Source organism: Pituophis catenifer, unplaced genomic scaffold (assembly GCF_029215685.1).
Source record: "Pituophis catenifer annectens isolate HBS135680 unplaced genomic scaffold, rPitCat1.0.hap2 SCAF_6, whole genome shotgun sequence".
Taxonomy (NCBI): Eukaryota; Metazoa; Chordata; class Lepidosauria; order Squamata; family Colubridae; genus Pituophis; species Pituophis catenifer.
Genome location: NW_027256886.1, coordinates 81,496,138 through 81,513,298, shown reverse-complemented (window position 1 = coordinate 81,513,298; position 17,161 = coordinate 81,496,138). Strand labels below are relative to the sequence as shown.

Sequence of the window (17,161 nt, the reverse complement as noted above, 5' to 3'; positions counted from 1 at the left end):
TGATTGATTAATCGAATTATATACAGTACACTAAAGTAAAGGGGGAAATATCACCAGTAGCAATTATTATCTTGTAACCTATATATAAATCACAAGATCATGGGAACAACTGAATTTTCAAAATGAATTTCAAATTATTGCCCTTCCCATAAGATAGGGATGGGTAACCTTGTTGTTGCGTGCCAAAAGTGCACACATGCCTGCACCCATAATGCAATACACACGTGACCTCCCCGCTCCGCCACCCAGGCACGTGCGTGACCCCCCCACACTCCCCCTCTCGTGACCCTCCACCCCATTTTGGGCAAGTAGGCCTCCCTGAAGCCTCCTGGGACCAAAAATGGGCCACGAGGGTGCAGTGCGGCGACCCCCCTCATTCTCATGCGCGGCAGAGACCTGACGGGAGGCGTGCGCGCATACAGGATGCATCTGAGCTGGGCGATGGCTCGCATGCCCGCAGATGGGGCTCTGAGTGCCATCTGTGACACACGTGCCACCGATTCACCATCACGGCCATGAGGAATACATATCATATAGAATGAAGGGGAACAGGTATTTGTGTCATTCAACAGTAGCTGTATTTTAAGAACTACATTTCAGAAGATATTATGTATTTCCCACATATTCTCACACATCACAGACACATTTTTTTTCCAATAGCAGGCATCAAAACACAAGATTTAAAAAAAAAACAAAAGTAACAGTACCTAAAACTGTCTTTTATCAGTGCATTGTAAACTAAGCTTTTGCACTACTAAAGTGCAATGCATTTCTTTTTCCCAAACCAACTATTTTAGACGTTTTCAAATTTACACCTTTGGCAAAAAAAAGAAAAACATATTGGAAGGCTGCATTTCAATTCAATCTTCTTCTTTCTAATGAGACACTGGGCTTTTCTACATGAAGCTCTCTATACACAATATTCCACAGTTCCAGTCTGGAGTGCCATTTGACATCAAGGACTAAACACAGGAATTGCTTTGTTTCAGCCAAAGGCAGAATGATTTTATCGATGTTAAGTCCAACGTTGCCCTCCGAAAGCCACCTTCTTCCTGGTCTGTCTATCTATATGTGATAGCATCAGGAGCGCTGGTCTTCTGTTGACTCCTTGTGGCTCGAAACTATATCAAAGCAGGGGTGAAATGCTACCGGTTCGGACCGGTTCGGCTGAATCGATACTGATGGCGGCGGGTGGTTCAGAGAACCGGTAGTGACGGCAGTGCGAGGCTCCGCCCACCCGCCCAGTCTTTGTTACTTCCTGGTTTTAACCAGGAAGTAACCTGTTTTTTACGCTTTGTGCATGCGCAGAAGGGTTTGCGCATGTACAGAGGGTCCGTGCGTGAATGTAATGTGTGCACGTGGTACATGCACTTCCGAACCAGTAGGGACGGTAAATAGATTTCACCCCTGTATCAAAGGCTTTACTTGTAACAATGTTAACAAAGCTGCATGGCATTTTCAGGTTCCACCTTCCCAAAAAAAGCCAAGAATCCTGGCTTCAGACATTACTTCAGCTCTGTATAGAATTCACAGTGAACAGGAATGCAGACGATCTCAAAAACTCTGGTTTTTGTAGAGGTGTTGTGACCCAAGGTGGGTCTTCAAAACTCTCATGGAAAAGTGACTTCGTGGCAAATGAAGAAACTTTTCCTTGGTTATCTAGGAGTTAAAACTCTCAAATCTGCATTCCTAGCTTAATGAAATACAATTACAAAGCCCATACTCGTATTTCTTTCCTGACGTATGAAAGATCAAAGTGGATTTAAAAAAAAAAAAAAAAAAGGCTTGCTACTCTCCTCTCTTCACCAACTGATCTGGCACTTAATTTGGCCTAGAGAAGGCAGAGTGCAATGAGGAAGTTTAAACCATGCATGGCTAAGTGAAAAATATGACACAACAGGTTTTATTGACCAAGGGCACTCGCTATGGCTTGTCCCATTCTATTAACATCCTGAGCGGGGGAAAAAGTCAATTTCTATACATAGGCATTTGGCCTAGTTTGATAGGATCAGAAATCAATGTATTGTTTATGACAAAATGACACAACGGATTCAAAAGCTCTTAAAAGTCTCCATCTCTTATGTCCTTCATTTTTCTGTATCCCTCAACGGGCTTTAGTTGCAATATCAAAGAGAAGGTTGCCCTTTAAGAAAATATGCTAATTAATAGATATGAGTTGATTTAAAGTTGGAAGTTATCCATGTAACTTCCATGTAACTAACACGGAAAATATAGGAAGAAAATCAAAATTGTTCCTCTAGGTAATTCTTATGTAGGCGATCACAAAGGTGCTATCACAAGTAAATATCATCAAGTACCAGGTGCCAACTGTTGTATCTAGGCAGAGAACATAAGAGTTACTGGTGACGGGTTCTTCCTTAGTAAGGATGAATTATTCTATAAGGTTTGGTGAAGTTGAAGGAGTGACGAATGGAGCATTTCGGAGTTCTGGTCATTCCCCTAGATGGGTGGAGTGGATCAGAGCTGGACCAGGCAATCCATCTGTTTTTTAAGTGCTGTGTGCAATATTAGCGCTTAATAGCTTCCCCCTTTAGGTGAAACAGCTCCAATATCCTGCAGAAGTCCACGATTAGTCATACCGTCCTTTGATCATCATATTCAACAGGGGACCCACCTGCTCAAAGGAAAAACAACAAAACACATTGCTTTATTAGCTACAGGTTTATCAACAGACTAGAAGTCATATTACCGTATTTTTCAGAATATAAAACGCACTTCCCACCCCCCAAAAAAAGAGGGTGAAAATTTGGGTGCGTCTTTTATACCGAATGTAGCCCCGTCCACCCATTGGCCTTTGCCTCCCAGCAATTTGCCTCCTTACAGCAAACAGCAAACAGCCCGTTTCAGCTTCAGCACAGCCTGATTAGCACAAGCAGTTGTCAGTTGGATCGGCCTCCCGACCATCAGCTGTTTCAGGCTGCAGGGATTGCCATTGCTTATTGCCACCTCCGCTGTTCGCTGCAAGCAGGCAAATTGCTGGGAGGCAGATTTTTTTTTTTCTTGTGCTAATCAGGATGTGCTGAAAATGAAATTGAAACTGAAATAGGCTGTTTGCTGCAAGGAGGCAAATTGCTGGGAGGCAGAAGCAGATTTTTTTTTCTTGTTTTCCTCCCCAAAAAAGGTAGGTGCGTCTTATAATCCGGAGCGTCTTATACTCTGAAAAATATGGTAAATTGCAAAACTATATACAGCAGAAAATAAACGTAAGTATTTAATGTCAGCACAATATACATAAACTATTTTAAGGGTTCACTCATGAGAATGTCTGCCAATTCTTTCATAAGTAACAGTGATATTTTCAAAACGTATTCCTCAATGATAACATTTAGTGAACACCTAGAACCATATACACACCACACACCAAACACTATTTGTAAAACTGGTCAACATACAAATTGTCCTCACTGGCTGCAATCGGGACCAGCAACCTCATTGCTAAGAAAGGCTATCGTAAAGTAAAACATCATATGGCATCAGTTTCAGATGTAGTTAAGAATGTATCACCATAGTCATTAAGTGTGACATCACATAACCATGGCTTCCAAGTTCCTGGTGGCTTCTCCACTGACTTTGCTTCTTAGAAACCAGCTATGAAGGTCTCCAAACGGCAATCACGTGACTGAGGGATGCTGTAATCCAGAGTGTCAAACTCGTGTCATCACGGCATCGTCATGTGACGTATCGCGACATTTTTTTCCCCTTCGCTAAACCGGTTGTGGGTGTGGCCAGAGCGTGACGCATCCAGCTTGCGGGCCGCAAGTTTGACAGCCCTGCTGTAACCATTGTAAAAATATGCTGGTTGCCACATGCTTAAACTGTCATCCTGTGATCTCAGAGACATTGTGACAGCTGCAAGTTCAAGGACCGGTCCTTTTCCCAGCGCTATTGAAACAGTTGCTGAATGGTCAGTAACCAAAACTACTTATATATTCCAAAGAGTGCAGAAAGGTACGCTAATGTATCAGTAGTCATAATTTATTTAATGTTTGAACAATCACTTTACAAGTGAGGAAAATTGCTTAAAATTAAAATTAAGGTGGGGCTTAATTTCATTTTAGCCACTTTCCCAATTAGCCCGAAAGTTGTAGCTATTCCAGAGCAGAGACAATTTAGATGTTCAATGAGGCACCTGCTTCAATTTACGCTTGTTTAAGCCAACTCCAAACTTTCGTTCTTGACACAGAAAACACTGAACGTATATTGCCTAAAATCCCTCTTAAAGATTTGAATAATACCGTGACCTTCAGGAGAAATGCTGCTAACATTTTGAATGCTCTATCCGCGTGTCAACTTTGGTAATATGTATGGATTTCCAACTGCCAGAATTCTCCCAGCATGCTAGTATTTGAAGACTACCAATCTTAAAAGTTGCTAAGATTGAAAAATACTGCTCTATCCTACCCCATGCCATCACTACCTATTTGAAGGCGTTAAATATGTAACATTTTCAATTTGTTCTGCTGTTATTTTCATTTTATGGGATCAAAAGCTGAACAAGCTCAGCCGTATGGTTATTACAAGCAGTCTGAGATCCTCACTTTACCTCTTGTGGATTTCCAAGCGCCTCCCCCAACATTTTCTCTATGTTCCTCATTACAGCCACTTTCTGATGAGCCTTTAGGGGGTATTCAATCCTTTTGGGGGTCGGAGCACCCTGCGTGGGGAAAAATACCTTCCTTAAACAAAAGCTCAAGTTGCAACATTTACAAAAATGAAATTGAAAACAGATTCCGACAGAGGCATCAATTATCTGGACCCTATTATTCTTATCCCTCGTTCTGGGGCACCAGGAAGATTGAAAGGAAACTGAAAAGATCCAACAGGTTCAGAGTGATTCACAGTGCTTAAAAATCTCACATACACCTACCGTGTTTCCCCAAAAATAAGACCGTGACTTATATTTTTTTGAACCCTGAAATAAGTGCTTGGCCTTATTGCCATGTGCTCAAAAGCTCGATTGGGCTTATTATCAGGGGATGTCTTATTTGGGGGGAAACAGGGTAGCAGTAAAAAAAGCAAGAAGCTAATAAAAGTCAGAGATGAGAAAAGATGAGTTGGTATTTTCTTATCTATCAAATAGCATGCATCATATGAAAAAGAGATGTTTAGGCAAGTGACTGGCCAAAACTACTATTTCTACTACTACCACTCATTTGTTAAAAAACAAAAGCTTATTTCTCTAAAGCAGGGGTGTCAAACTAAAGGCCTGGGAGCCGGAGCCGGCCCGCTAGGTGCTTAGATCTGGCCGGCAGGGCCACCCTGGAAAGAGCAAAGGACCAGCCCACAATGCCTCTGCCAACGAAAACAGAGCTCGGGAGGGCCGCATGTGGCCCTCCCGAATGCCATTTTCGCTGGCAGAAAGTTGCAGGAAGCCGTCGCAGCCGAAAACAGAGCTCAGGAGCCCGTTTTTGCTGGCAGAGTGCTTGAGCCACCACAGCCCCCCCCCACGAGTGACGTCAAGCTGGCCACGCCCACCCTGGCCACCCCCAACCTGGCCCCCCGAAGTCAAACACAACCCTGATGTGGCCCTCAATGAAATCGAGTTTGACACCGGTGCTCTAAAGGAAACCAGGTTGGTGAAGTGGTATTAGGCTAGAAGCTAGCAAACGGTGAGTTCTAGTCCTGCCTTAGGCACAAAGTCAACTGAGTGGCTTTAGGCCAGTCATTGTCTCGGGACTACAAAGAAAAGGATGAGGACAAACCAGTTCTGAAATCTGGCCAAGGAAACTGCAGGGACTATTCTGGGCAGTCACCAGGAGTCAACGCTGACTTGAAGACAGACATACACTTTTCCCTCTAGAAAAGCTAGGAATAGGAATTAACTATTTCAACTTAAATATTACAAGGCTCAACAAGGTTATCTTGAAGATAATACTTGAAACCAAGTTGAGAATTCAAGTCAATTTTAGCAGCTGACACAATTTTGATCATTTAAATAAAACTAGGAAAATAATATCGTTTTTTATGATACAGTAATCAGTACCATATGAAAGGTATAATTTTGCAATTAAAACATTAAAAAGTCTATTCACAGTACTGCTATTGTATTAAATTCAGACCTACTTACCTTGTACCAAAAGTTTACAGTGATGGTAATTCCTCCATTCAGCAATGACTCAATGTGATGCCACCTACAGCAAGCCACAGAAGATAACTCTTTTAATATTCCTAATTTAAAACTGTAAGATTTTAGCATTTCCGAGATTAGTTTTACAAAAAAAATACTAAACATGTGGTACAATAATTAGTGATTTGGTTATTTCTTTTATTCCTCTTCGTTTGGGGGGACGACTATAATTTATTATACTTTTTTCAGTTCTTAGTTATCCAATGAACAAACAACCACTTGTATGCATATATTCATTAGAAAATATTCAGATAGTCCTCCTCCTTAGTGATCATTCTATAACCGTTCAAAGTTACAATGGCTTTGGAAACAGTGACTTACAACCCATCCTCAAAAATATGGCCCCTCTAGTGTCACGACTGCAATTTGAGTGCTGAGCGACCAGCTTGCTTTTGCAGTGAAGGCAGCATCTTGCCAGCCAGCTTTCAAAAAGCAAAGTCAGTGGCGGAAGCTGAATTTGCTTAACAACTTTGGGGATTCACTTAACGACCTCGGAGATCAGGGTGGATTTGATTTCAATCAAGTCGATTTAAATCACGATTTAAATCATGACTTAAATTACTAGTAAAAAAGCTCAACTCGACTGAAATCATAATTTTTAAAGAGCAGCTGTCATCTCTGTCCCGCAGCGGCTCCTCCTCTGACCCGCTGTTGACTCACCGACAATCCCATTCACTTTAATGGGACGGCTGGTGATCCGGCAGTCACACAAGGTGAGGGACCAGGCGAGCAGCCGGTGAGTGGAGTTCTTTTTCTTAATTTTTTAATTTGCTAAGATATGGTTGAAGAACAACTGGGAGACTAGAAAATTTATGAACAAAGAGTGAGGAATCAGAAATGCTTAATCTTGAAGAAGAGACAAGTGAAGTACAGTAGTGGCCAAAATTGTGGGAACCTTTTGGGAAAACTGTATTTTCTAAAACTAGATAATAACACCACTTTTGTTTTGGAGTAGTACCATAAAATTATATATCAATGGAAAGATAATTAAATCAAGAATGTAATGCAATAACTTTTAGGAAGGATTTGTTATTAGAATAGCAGTTACAGTATAAAGAAGAAAAGTGAAACATGTAGAAAAAAGAAGATATACAAAAATTATCACATCAGTTAATACTTAATTGGGTAACCTTTAGCAGGAATTACGGCCTTACAACATCTTCCGATGGAGTGAACCAAGTCTTTTAGTTCTGCAGCTGTTATAATATGAAAGCAAGATTGAATGATGGTTTCTATGAACTGGGTTTTATTGCTGGGTCGCTTCTGACTAACAAGTTTCTATAGTCAGCTCCATAGATTTTCAATAGGGTTAAGGTCTGGGCTATTCCCAGGCCATTCCAGCAGTGGAATAGGATTATCTTGAAACTCCAAAAAAAAAAGTGGTGTTATTAGCCATCAAAAATACACTTTTCCCAAAAGATTTCCACAATTCTGGTCACTACTGTATAAGGATATATACCAAATGTAAATCTTATAGCGGAAAAAGGGACCAATATTTCTGCATATGAACAAGTATCAAGGATTATTGCTATTGGGGCCCTTTAGAAACAGAGAAATATATATCTATCATAGTCAGAATAAAAGGCACAAGGTTCAGGGCCTCTGACAGAACCCCCTTTGTTCCCCAAATCGATTCTGCTGCAGAATCATACTAGCTCATTCTGTCCCATTCTCATCCTAAATGTATTACCAATACATGGGAATATAAAGCACATCGCCTGGGCCAACTACGGTTTCATAGCCAACTATGTTCTGGAAATTAGGAAACTTCTCATAGTCAGGATTGTCGAAGTCAACCTAGCAGGAGAGAAGAAGGCATCACTGAAGTCACTGGAGACAATACATGATTTTTCCCTCTGCTTCCCACCCCGGCTCCTTCAAAGAAAATGAACTTCTTTACTAACTTTAACAAACAGGCAGAGAACTAGAGATAAAAATCAACACCTTCAAGACACTGCACTCCACTTCCCACTGGTTACTGGTTTTGTCGATTGTGAACAACTATACTCAGCATTTGTGTTTACTATTTTAAGATGTCACCAACCGAAGAAAAGCACAGAACACATATAATAAAATACCAGGTATTGATATGGCACTGATTGCGAGGATTCTGCTATACTGATAAAAAATCAAGATTAAATCTGGTTTTATTTAAGTGATCTAATAACCAAGTAAATCGTTCTTGAGATGTCTGAAATAAATGCAAACATTAAGCTCATGACAGTAGCCTGGAAGGACTATAAATCAGCACCGCTGACAGCTAATATAACTTTCCTAGTAAGGTGTAAATTTGCTGGAGCTTTTTAAACTCCGCAGATTGGGGACTAATTTAGAAAGACCAACAAGAGGGATATAATGAACTGCAGAGCTAACTGGAGATTAACAATGATCTCACCAGCAGATTGTTGAAATGGAAGAGATGATCTACTTAGTTGCCCTCAAATATCCTCTCCTTTATTGCAGGGTACCCTGATTACTGAGGAACCAGGATGCTGAAACAAGCATGAGAATATCAAAGCACAGCATCCACATCCATTGCATAGACTTTCTGAATGGTTGATGGAATCCTTAGATACAAACCTGGCATGTCAAATCTCATTTGGCACTTCAAAGAGCAGGCTGTTAACATTCTCATTTCCAATAAGAGAGATGGAAACATTGGGGTATGCTTGGCATCTCCCCTAATTTTATTAATTCATCTCTATGTGCAATTTCAAGGGACCAAGACTATGGACCAATTTTATGGAAGCTGCAGCTACTTTTCTCAGTGTTTTACTCTTGCCTAACTTTGACTTCAATAAATACCAGCAGGTGACTACTAGGTGAATCTAAATAAAGATGGCCAACTCTTCTACAACAGGAATTTTGTTGTTGTTGTTGTTGTTGTTAGTTGCACATTGTGTCCGGCCCATCGCAACCCCATGGATAACGTTCCTCCAGGCCTTCCTGTCCACTACCATCCTCTGGAGTCCATTTAAGCACACGCCGACTGCTTCAGTGACTCCATCCTTAGTGTTGTGGACCAGTCATCTTCTTTCAGAGTTAATTCATTTACTTTTAAGCCATTAAAAGTATACAGTTAAGACTAGGTCACATGGGAAATTGTTGTTTGTTGTTGCTGTTATTATTGTAGCCTCTTCAGCAGTGGTGAAATCCAATTTTTTTTACTACCGGTTCTGTGGGCGTGGCTTGGTGGATGTGGCAGAGGAAGGATACTGCAAAATCTCCATTCCAGTGGTGAAATCTAAAATTTGTTACTACCGGTTCTATGGGCATGGCTTGGGGGGTAATGTGACTGGGTGGGCGTGGCCATTTTTTTTTTACTTTTAAAACCATTTTTTCTACAACCTCTTCTGCGAAGAGATCAGGCAACTCAGCTTCGATCATCAGAGGCTTTTAAAAGAAAAAAAGCCTCGGCTGATCAGGCAACTCAGCTTGGATCATCAGAGGCTTTTAAAAGCATTTTATCTACAACCTCTGAAGAGTTCTCCGAACTGCTCAAAATTTCCGCTACTGGTTCTCCAGAAACTGTCAGAACCTGCTGGATTTCACCCCTGTTCTTCAGCTGCTGGGAAGGAAACTGGGGCATTGTCAGTTCCTAATCCTCCAACAGGCAACTTTACAAAGAAATCTCTGTTAGAAGGGTCCAATATGGCGCATGAGGGGGATTTATCCAGCCTCATTCTTTCTATAGTACCCTCGTGACTCTGGAGGAGGAGTCTACAGACAATTGAAACAGAAATGCAAAACCTAAAGAGAACTCTTTTTGAAGTTATCTACAGAGCTGTCTCACAAGATAATTAAAGAAGTGCTAATCTCTACTAAACACTTTAGATTGCCCTTTTATTTTATCACCAAACAGCCCCCGCGGTTGCATGAGGCTAACACTTCCCGGCCTACCTCCATAAAGATTTGATTGACTGCTTTAGTTGTCTGAATAAGGATATTCTTACAATACATTAACTTTCTATGATCGAGTCTATCATATGATCATTTGAAGACCATATATATCTGAGAACTTTAAAAGAGACATCATGGTTTAGACTCCTCCTCAGACAAATGGTTAGAGGAAAACAAAGGTATATAGGGATTTTGTAATAAACCAGCATTAAAAGTTATGCTTTGTAGTCTTAGGCAAAAAAAAATAATAATTGCTATTTGGCCTAGTTGTCATCTCACCTGGCTTTGCCGGTCACATGGATGGTGCACAGGATAAGGATAAAGGCATTCAAACTGGTCAGGTGAAAATAGAATACATCGTTTGTATCCTTTAATCTGAGCGAAGAAATTCTGCTGTTCATCGTAGTGAGCTGGTGTCACGTTTCCTGCATAAAGAAAGACCCAAGACAAATTTCTGAAATCATTTTACAAAATGGTGAACTTTTAATTTCCAACAGGTCTGTACTACAAATCATTGGGAACGGGTGCACAAATTTCATCCCACAATTGTGAATGCTACCAAAATGATGCCACACATATACAGGTAGCCTCCACTGTGTAGGAAGACTGTGCGATGGAGCAGCTGCTTCCCAAAGATCTACCAAAAAGGTAAGTGACCAATCTATGATTGGGGGAGGGGAGGGGCAGGACCCAGTGGAGTGGAAAGCTGCTCCAAGAACTGCAGGGACCCAGTAGAATAGGATGGAGAGACTGCAATGGCCATAACTTCAGGCAGGGGGTCATAAGTCCCTTTGTTCAGAGCCATAATTTTGAATGGTCGCTGAATGAATGACCATGAGTCAAGGTCTAACTGTAAATCCAAGCAGCCTGGGATCATATCTGATTAAAAGGTAACGGTAAAGGTTCCCTTGCACATATGTGCTAATCGTTCCTGACTCTAGGGAGCGCTGCTCATCTCCGTTTCAAAGCGGAAGAGCCAACGCTGTCCGAAGACATCTCCGTGGTCATGTGGCAGGCATGACTAAATGCCAAAGGCGCACGGAACAGTGTTACCTTCCCACCAAAGGTGGTCCCTATTTTTCTACTTGCATTTTTTTTAAGTGCTTTCGAACTGCTAGGTTGGCAGAAGCTGGGACAAGCAACGGGAGCTCAACCGCTGAACTGCTGGCCTTTCAATCGACAAGCTCAGCGTCTTAGCCACTGAGCCACTGAAATATATTGCATATCTGATTATCACATATTTTTTAACAAAATTTGACTCTTGTTGTTTGTCAGTTCCCAGCTTAACTGCAGCAATCAAATCTCTGGGCTCCCCCTCATAGTTTTAACTGGAACATGTTGAGGATATTGTATTAGGTAAGATTGTAACCGAGAAGAAAGCACTCCACCTAAATTCAGTTACCTAACACTGACATATTGTCCATAGGAATTCCACAACAGGTAGCACTAAATGACTATTAAAACCAAATTATTTGTCCAAAGAGGCAGATTGGTTACCTTCCATGCCAATCAGTAGTAAGTTGGATGTCAGCTGACCCCAGCCTCGCTTCGTCTGCTGTCTGTTAATCCAATTCCAATTAAAGCCCAGGAAATCTACCACAATTTTCCTGCCAACCGTGTCATTTAAGGTCTGCTGGAGATATAACCTGTAGAAAATAATGGGGAAAAAGAAATGCAAATGTGTGTGCAAAGCTATATCCCATTACCTCTTTCATTATCTGTCAATCAACTGTATATAGTTCTTATAGAAATGATTACAAAACCTAGTTTACAGAGCTGGGGGGAAAAAATTGTCCAGAGCATTAAATTACCAAACATGACTAGTTGTCCATGAAAAAAAAGAATAAAATCTTATGCTCCTGGGGTCCTGTACAAATTATGGTGATCAGAATTCTGGATAATTCAACATAGTAATTCTTCTGGACTTCTGAACTTTCAATATCACTAAGCTATATACTGGGCAAAGCAGTGACAGGAGACAATACCACTTTTACCTGTCCACCTCGCAACTGAAAAAATTGCCCTGATTTTTTTTTTAAAAAAAAAAAAACTAAATAATGTTTACCTTCAGCAGCAGGAAAGCAACAGAGTTCTGGGCCTACACAGCAGTGTCACTGCCTCCTCCTCTGCCACCACATGAGTGCAGAATATTCCTCAGAAAGGAAAGAGAGAGGACAGGAAGGAAGAGCATACAGCCAGAGGTCTGCTGCCTTCCAATCTGTCAAAACTGAAACATAAGAAAGGAAACAAGTTTGCTTTTAACTGCTGGGTAATTTTGCGGGATTTGGAATGGCAGTGCAGAAAACACCTGACAGATTTTTTTTTAAAAAAAGCAATAGAAAATCTATCTGCACCTAGAATAACACAGGATCGAAAAGCAACTACCAGAATAGTAAACAACACTGGGAAAACAGAGTATGATTATTAGAAGGAGGCATTTATGTAAGTATACATTTCACTGTGCTCATACAACACAATTAGGTGCATCAAACCTGATAGGTGTTTATTTGTGTTAGAACTGGGAGGAAAAGGTTTTTGTGTGTGTGTGCACGGATGATGACTTAGCATGTTGGGTGAACTTATATTATATGGTCTACACCAGGGGTCGGTTGCTACCGGTTTGCCCCAGTTCAGGAGAACTTTGCCCACCCGCCCAGACGTCATCAAAAACGCTCTGGGCATGCACAGAACTTTATTTATTTATTTATTCATTCATTCATTCATTTATTGAATTTGTATACCGCCCTTCTCCCCCTAGGGACTCAGGGCGGTGAACAGCCGAAATTAAAATACATACAATATAAAAGTTAACATAGCTAAAATAAATTAAATCAATCGGCCCCCAATTTAAAACCCCAAAGCTATACAATTAAAAATTAACCCATAAAAAATCTAGTTAGGCTAGGCCGGCTTGCTGAAATAGAAATGTCTTCAGGGCCTTATGGAAAGTGCGGAGATCCGGGATCAGTCGTATTCCGGGAGGAAGCTCATTCCAGAGGGCGGGTGCCCCCACAGAGAAGGCTCTCCCCCTGGGGGCCGCCAGCCGACATTGCTTGACCGACGGCACCCTGAGGAGGCCCTCTCTGTGAGAGCGTATTGGCCGGTGGGAGGTTATCGGTAGCAGAAGGCGGTCTCGTAAATACCCTGGCCCTAAGCCATGGAGCGCTTTAAAGGTGAGAACCAACACCTTGAAGCGCACCCGGAAGACCACCGGGAGCCAGTGCAGTTCGCGCAGGAGGGGTGTTATATGGGAGTACCATGTTGCTCCCATAATCACCCGCGCGGCCGCATTTTGGACCAGTTGGAATGTTATGCGCATGTGCAGAAGCGCCATGCGCTCACAAAGCAAGCATGCACACCCGCGCACTCCCAATAGTGAACTGGTAGCACCGGGATTTGAATCCCACTATTGGTCTACACTACATCAGATTGTTGTATAAACACACCACTGTCCTTTTTTGGAAAAACATTCACGAGAGGGTAAAACAATCTAGGGGCCACATTACAGTTACTTATATCTGTTATTAAATATAATGAGAGAAAATTCTATCATAGAATACTACTTGGGAGTATGCCTATAGACATAACATCCAGGGAGTAAACAAACTACTCCAATTCCACCCACTGCATGTAGATTAACTTTCTTTTAGGATAGGCAGATTACAATGCAGAAAGTGGCAAAAATAGCCATGCATCACAAAGCACAGATATGAAAGAAAAATATGATGCATACTCTGATGCTATGAATTATACGATTTTTTTTTCTCTGTTAAACAAGCTCTTTTTTCAATGAAATAAGCTGTAAGTAGCACAAAATATTCCTTCTCGATGTATATGGTGTATACTGTATATACACTGTATATTCTCACATAAATGGTGAGGAGGTGGAGAGGGTTGGTAGTTTTAAATTTCTGGGCATTTATATCTCAAAGGACCTCTCATGGACTATGAATGTTAACATGCTTTTGTGAAGAAGGCACAGAAGAGGCTGTACTTCCTGAGAATGCTCAGGAAGATAAATCTATCTCAGCATCTACTTCTGTCCTACTATCGCAGCACCATTGAGAGTGTCCTAACATACGACATTCTTGCATGGTATGGGAGCAGCTCTGTAGCAGACAAAGAAGCTCTACAGAGAATCATTAAAACTGCCCAGAATATCATCGGACTCCAGCCCTGGACGATATCTTCGAATCTCACTGTTTGAGAAAGTTGCATAACATTCTCAGACTCTTCTCATCCTGCTTACAATCTTTTTGAACCGTTGCCTTCTGGCAGAACAATTAAAACTCGGACCACACGTTTTCTGAATAGTTTTTATCCCAGAGCTATAATTGCACTCAATAATGAAGTAAAGGGCCACCATCAGTGAGCTGTTGGACAGCATTACTTGGTCTGTTGTGTGGATGTTTGGGTGGTTTAGGGCGGGGAATTTGTGGTGGGTGGGTGGGTATTTGGGGATTGTTACATGTGTTGGACCTGGTCTTTGGGTGTTAAGTGAATTTCATTGTATAGGTATACTGTGTATACATGTACAATGACAATAAAGTTATTATTATTATATAAACCATTGCCCTCAATGAAACAAATGTTCTTTATGAACTGCTCCAGAGTCAAGGTTTACTTTGTGAAGGACTTCCTCAAAAATTATATTTAATATTTCAAAATTGTTCCCTTCTCCGATATTTCAGTTGTGCCTGAAAAATACTACCATGTTTACCTCCTTTATCTCATTAGATCTATATAACAGCCTATTATTTCAAATTTCAAGCTACGCCCATTTTCTTTATTAAGAGATTTGGGAACTTCTGCTTGCTTGACTCCCCAATGAAGTACGGGACCCATGTTACTTCTTCAATTTCCAAAAGGTTCCAAACGCATAACACGGAGCTTAAGGTCCTTCTGCATGAGAACAAGGCCCTTTCCGCCCTGGAGGACTCAAAGGAGCTATTGCACTGTGCCATGCAGGAACCTAGCAGATCAGTTATAACCAGAAGCAAATCCCACCGTAGCGCCTTAATTCCTCTGACTATAAAGTAACCATCAGGTGTTGCGATTACCTTTCTCCGCTTCCCTGCTGCTCAGTTTCCTGGAGTTGTGCCATGAAATCCCTGAACTTCATTTCCTCTCTGCTGGACTTCGGTTTGAAGTTTTTCACGTTTGCCATCTTCTTCTCATCGTAGTAGAGAAATTTGTGGGTGCTGGCTCGGTATACCGAGAAGTCTCCACTCCCAATATTCTCATGAAGGTAATCCAGGTCCCACTTCAAGGCGGGATAAACCAGATTGGTGTCAGTGAGCACCACCGGCTCCTGGAAGCAAACAGAGAGCAGAGGTCACGGATGGACAGAAAGGAAGGAAAGGGAGGGAAAGAAGGGAAAGAAGGGAAGGAAGAAAAGAAGAAAGAGAAGGGAGGGAGGGAGAGAGGGAAGAAAGGGAAGGAAGAAAAGGGAAGGAGGAAGGGAGGTAAAGAAGGAAAGGAAGAAAAGAAGGAAAGGAAGGGAGGGAGGGAAAAAAGAGAAAGAAGAAAAGGGAAGGAAGAAAAGAAGAAAGGGAAGGAAGGAAGGAAGGAAAGGGAGAGAGGGAGGGAAAGAAAGGAAAGAAGGGAAGAAGGGAAGGAAGAAAGGAAGAAAAGAAGAAAAGGAAGGGAGGGAGGGAGGGAAAGAAGGGAAGGAAGAAAAGGGAAGGGAGGGAGGGAGGAAGGAAAGGGAGGGAGGTAAAGAAGGAAAGAATGGAAGGAAGAAAAGAAGGAAGGGAAGGGAGGGAGGGAGGGAAGGAAGGGAAGAATGGAAGGAAGGAAGAAAAGAAAGGGAAGGAAGAAAGGAAGAAAAGAAGAAAAGAAGGAAGGAAGAAAGGAAGAAAAGAAGAAAAGGAAGGGAGGGAGGGAGGGAAAGAAGAAAAGAAAGGGAAGGAGGGAAGGAAGAAAAGAAATGGAAGGAAGAAAGGAAGGAAAGGGAGGGAGGGAGGGAAGGAAGGGAGGAAGAAAAGGGAGGGAGGGAGGAAGGGAGGGAAAGAAGGGAAGAAAGGAAGGAAGAAAAGAAAGGGAAGGAAGAAAGGAAGAAAAGAAGGAAGGAAGAAAGAAAGGAAGGAAGAAAAGAAGAAAAGGAAGGGAGGGAGTGAGGGAAAGAAGAAAAGAAAGGGAAGGAAGAAAGGAAGGAAAGGGAGGGAGGGAAAGAAGGGAAGAAAGGAAGGAAGAAAAGAAAGGGAAGGGAAGGGAAGGGAAGGGGAAGAGGCCGCCGAAGCGACCCCCCCTTCCCCTTCCCACCCCCTCAGCCCAGGGCCAGGGGAGGCGGCTGAAGCGTCCTGCCGTCACCTCGTTCTCCAGCAGTTCCTCCGCGCGGGGGTCTCCGTGGCGCAGGCGGGCGATGGGCCTCGTGGCGAAGCTGTAGTGCCGGAACTGCGCCTCACTCCACCCGCGCAGCTCCTCCGTCTCGGCCGCCTTCGGGGGAGAGGAGGAAGCCTCCGCGGCTTCGGGCCGAGACCCGGAGGCCGCCTCCTCCTCCTCCTCCATGGCTACCGGATGTAGCGCCGCCTCCGACCCCGCAGCGCACGGAACCCGGCGGGACACGCATCCGGTGCAGGCTGGGCGGACCGGAACCTGCCGCTCTAGGAATCGGGACCCGGTGGTCTTTCAGCGCCCCCTGGCGAGGCATTCTAGGAGCTTTGAGTTGCCTGGGCATTCCGGTGCTTTCAGGGGCGGCTGCTTGGAAAAAGACCTTTCCGAGTGGATGTACGCTGCCAGGAGCGCTGCTGGCCCTGGGGAGTCAGCGGCCAATCCCGGAATGTTAAACCTAAAATGAAGGAAGGAAGGAAGGAAGGAAGGAAGGAAGGAAGGAAGGAAGGAAGGAAGGAAGGAAGGAAGGAGACAGAGAGAGAGAGAAGGAAAGGAAGGAAGGAAGAGAAAGAAAGAAAGAAAGAAAGAAAGAAGAAAGAAAGAAAGAAAGAGAAAGAAAGAAAGAAAGAAAGAAAGAAAGAAAGAAAGAAAGAAAGAAAGAAAGAAAGAAAGAAAGAAAGAAAGAAAGAAAGAAAGAAAGAAAGAAAAAAAAAAAAGAAAGAAAGAAAGAAAGAAAGAAAGAGAAAGATCAACCTCTTTCTTCAGAAAAATGTCCAGGAA

At 42.5% G+C, this 17,161-nt stretch overlaps 1 protein-coding gene across 1 annotated transcript; it reads right to left on the bottom strand.

Annotated features, from left to right (window-relative positions):
- Positions 1-555: 555 nt before the first annotated feature.
- Positions 556-16,574, bottom strand: HIF1AN (hypoxia inducible factor 1 subunit alpha inhibitor). The gene is made up of 8 exons (XM_070945488.1): positions 16,361-16,574; positions 15,109-15,359; positions 11,546-11,694; positions 10,328-10,473; positions 7,839-7,945; positions 6,089-6,152; positions 4,565-4,675; positions 556-2,635 (listed from the first exon to the last, which is right to left on the bottom strand). Exons 1-8 carry the CDS (start codon positions 16,556-16,558, stop codon positions 2,591-2,593), a joined length of 1,071 nt encoding a protein of 356 aa, XP_070801589.1. The 5' UTR covers positions 16,559-16,574; the 3' UTR covers positions 556-2,590.
- Positions 16,575-17,161: the final 587 nt, after the last annotated feature.

Excerpts from the sequence above, each read along its gene's own strand:
- HIF1AN (XM_070945488.1), bottom strand. The coding sequence starts at position 16,558 with ATGGAGGAGGAGGAGGAGGCGGCCTCCGGGTCTCGGCCCGAAGCCGCG. Across the intron at positions 7,946-10,327 it reads CATGTGACCGGCAAAGCCAG|GTTGACTTCGACAATCCTGA; the intron begins GTGAGATGACAA and ends CTCTCCTGCTAG. Across the intron at positions 4,676-6,088 it reads CTGTAAACTTTTGGTACAAG|GGTGCTCCGACCCCCAAAAG; the intron begins GTAAGTAGGTCT and ends TTCCCCACGCAG.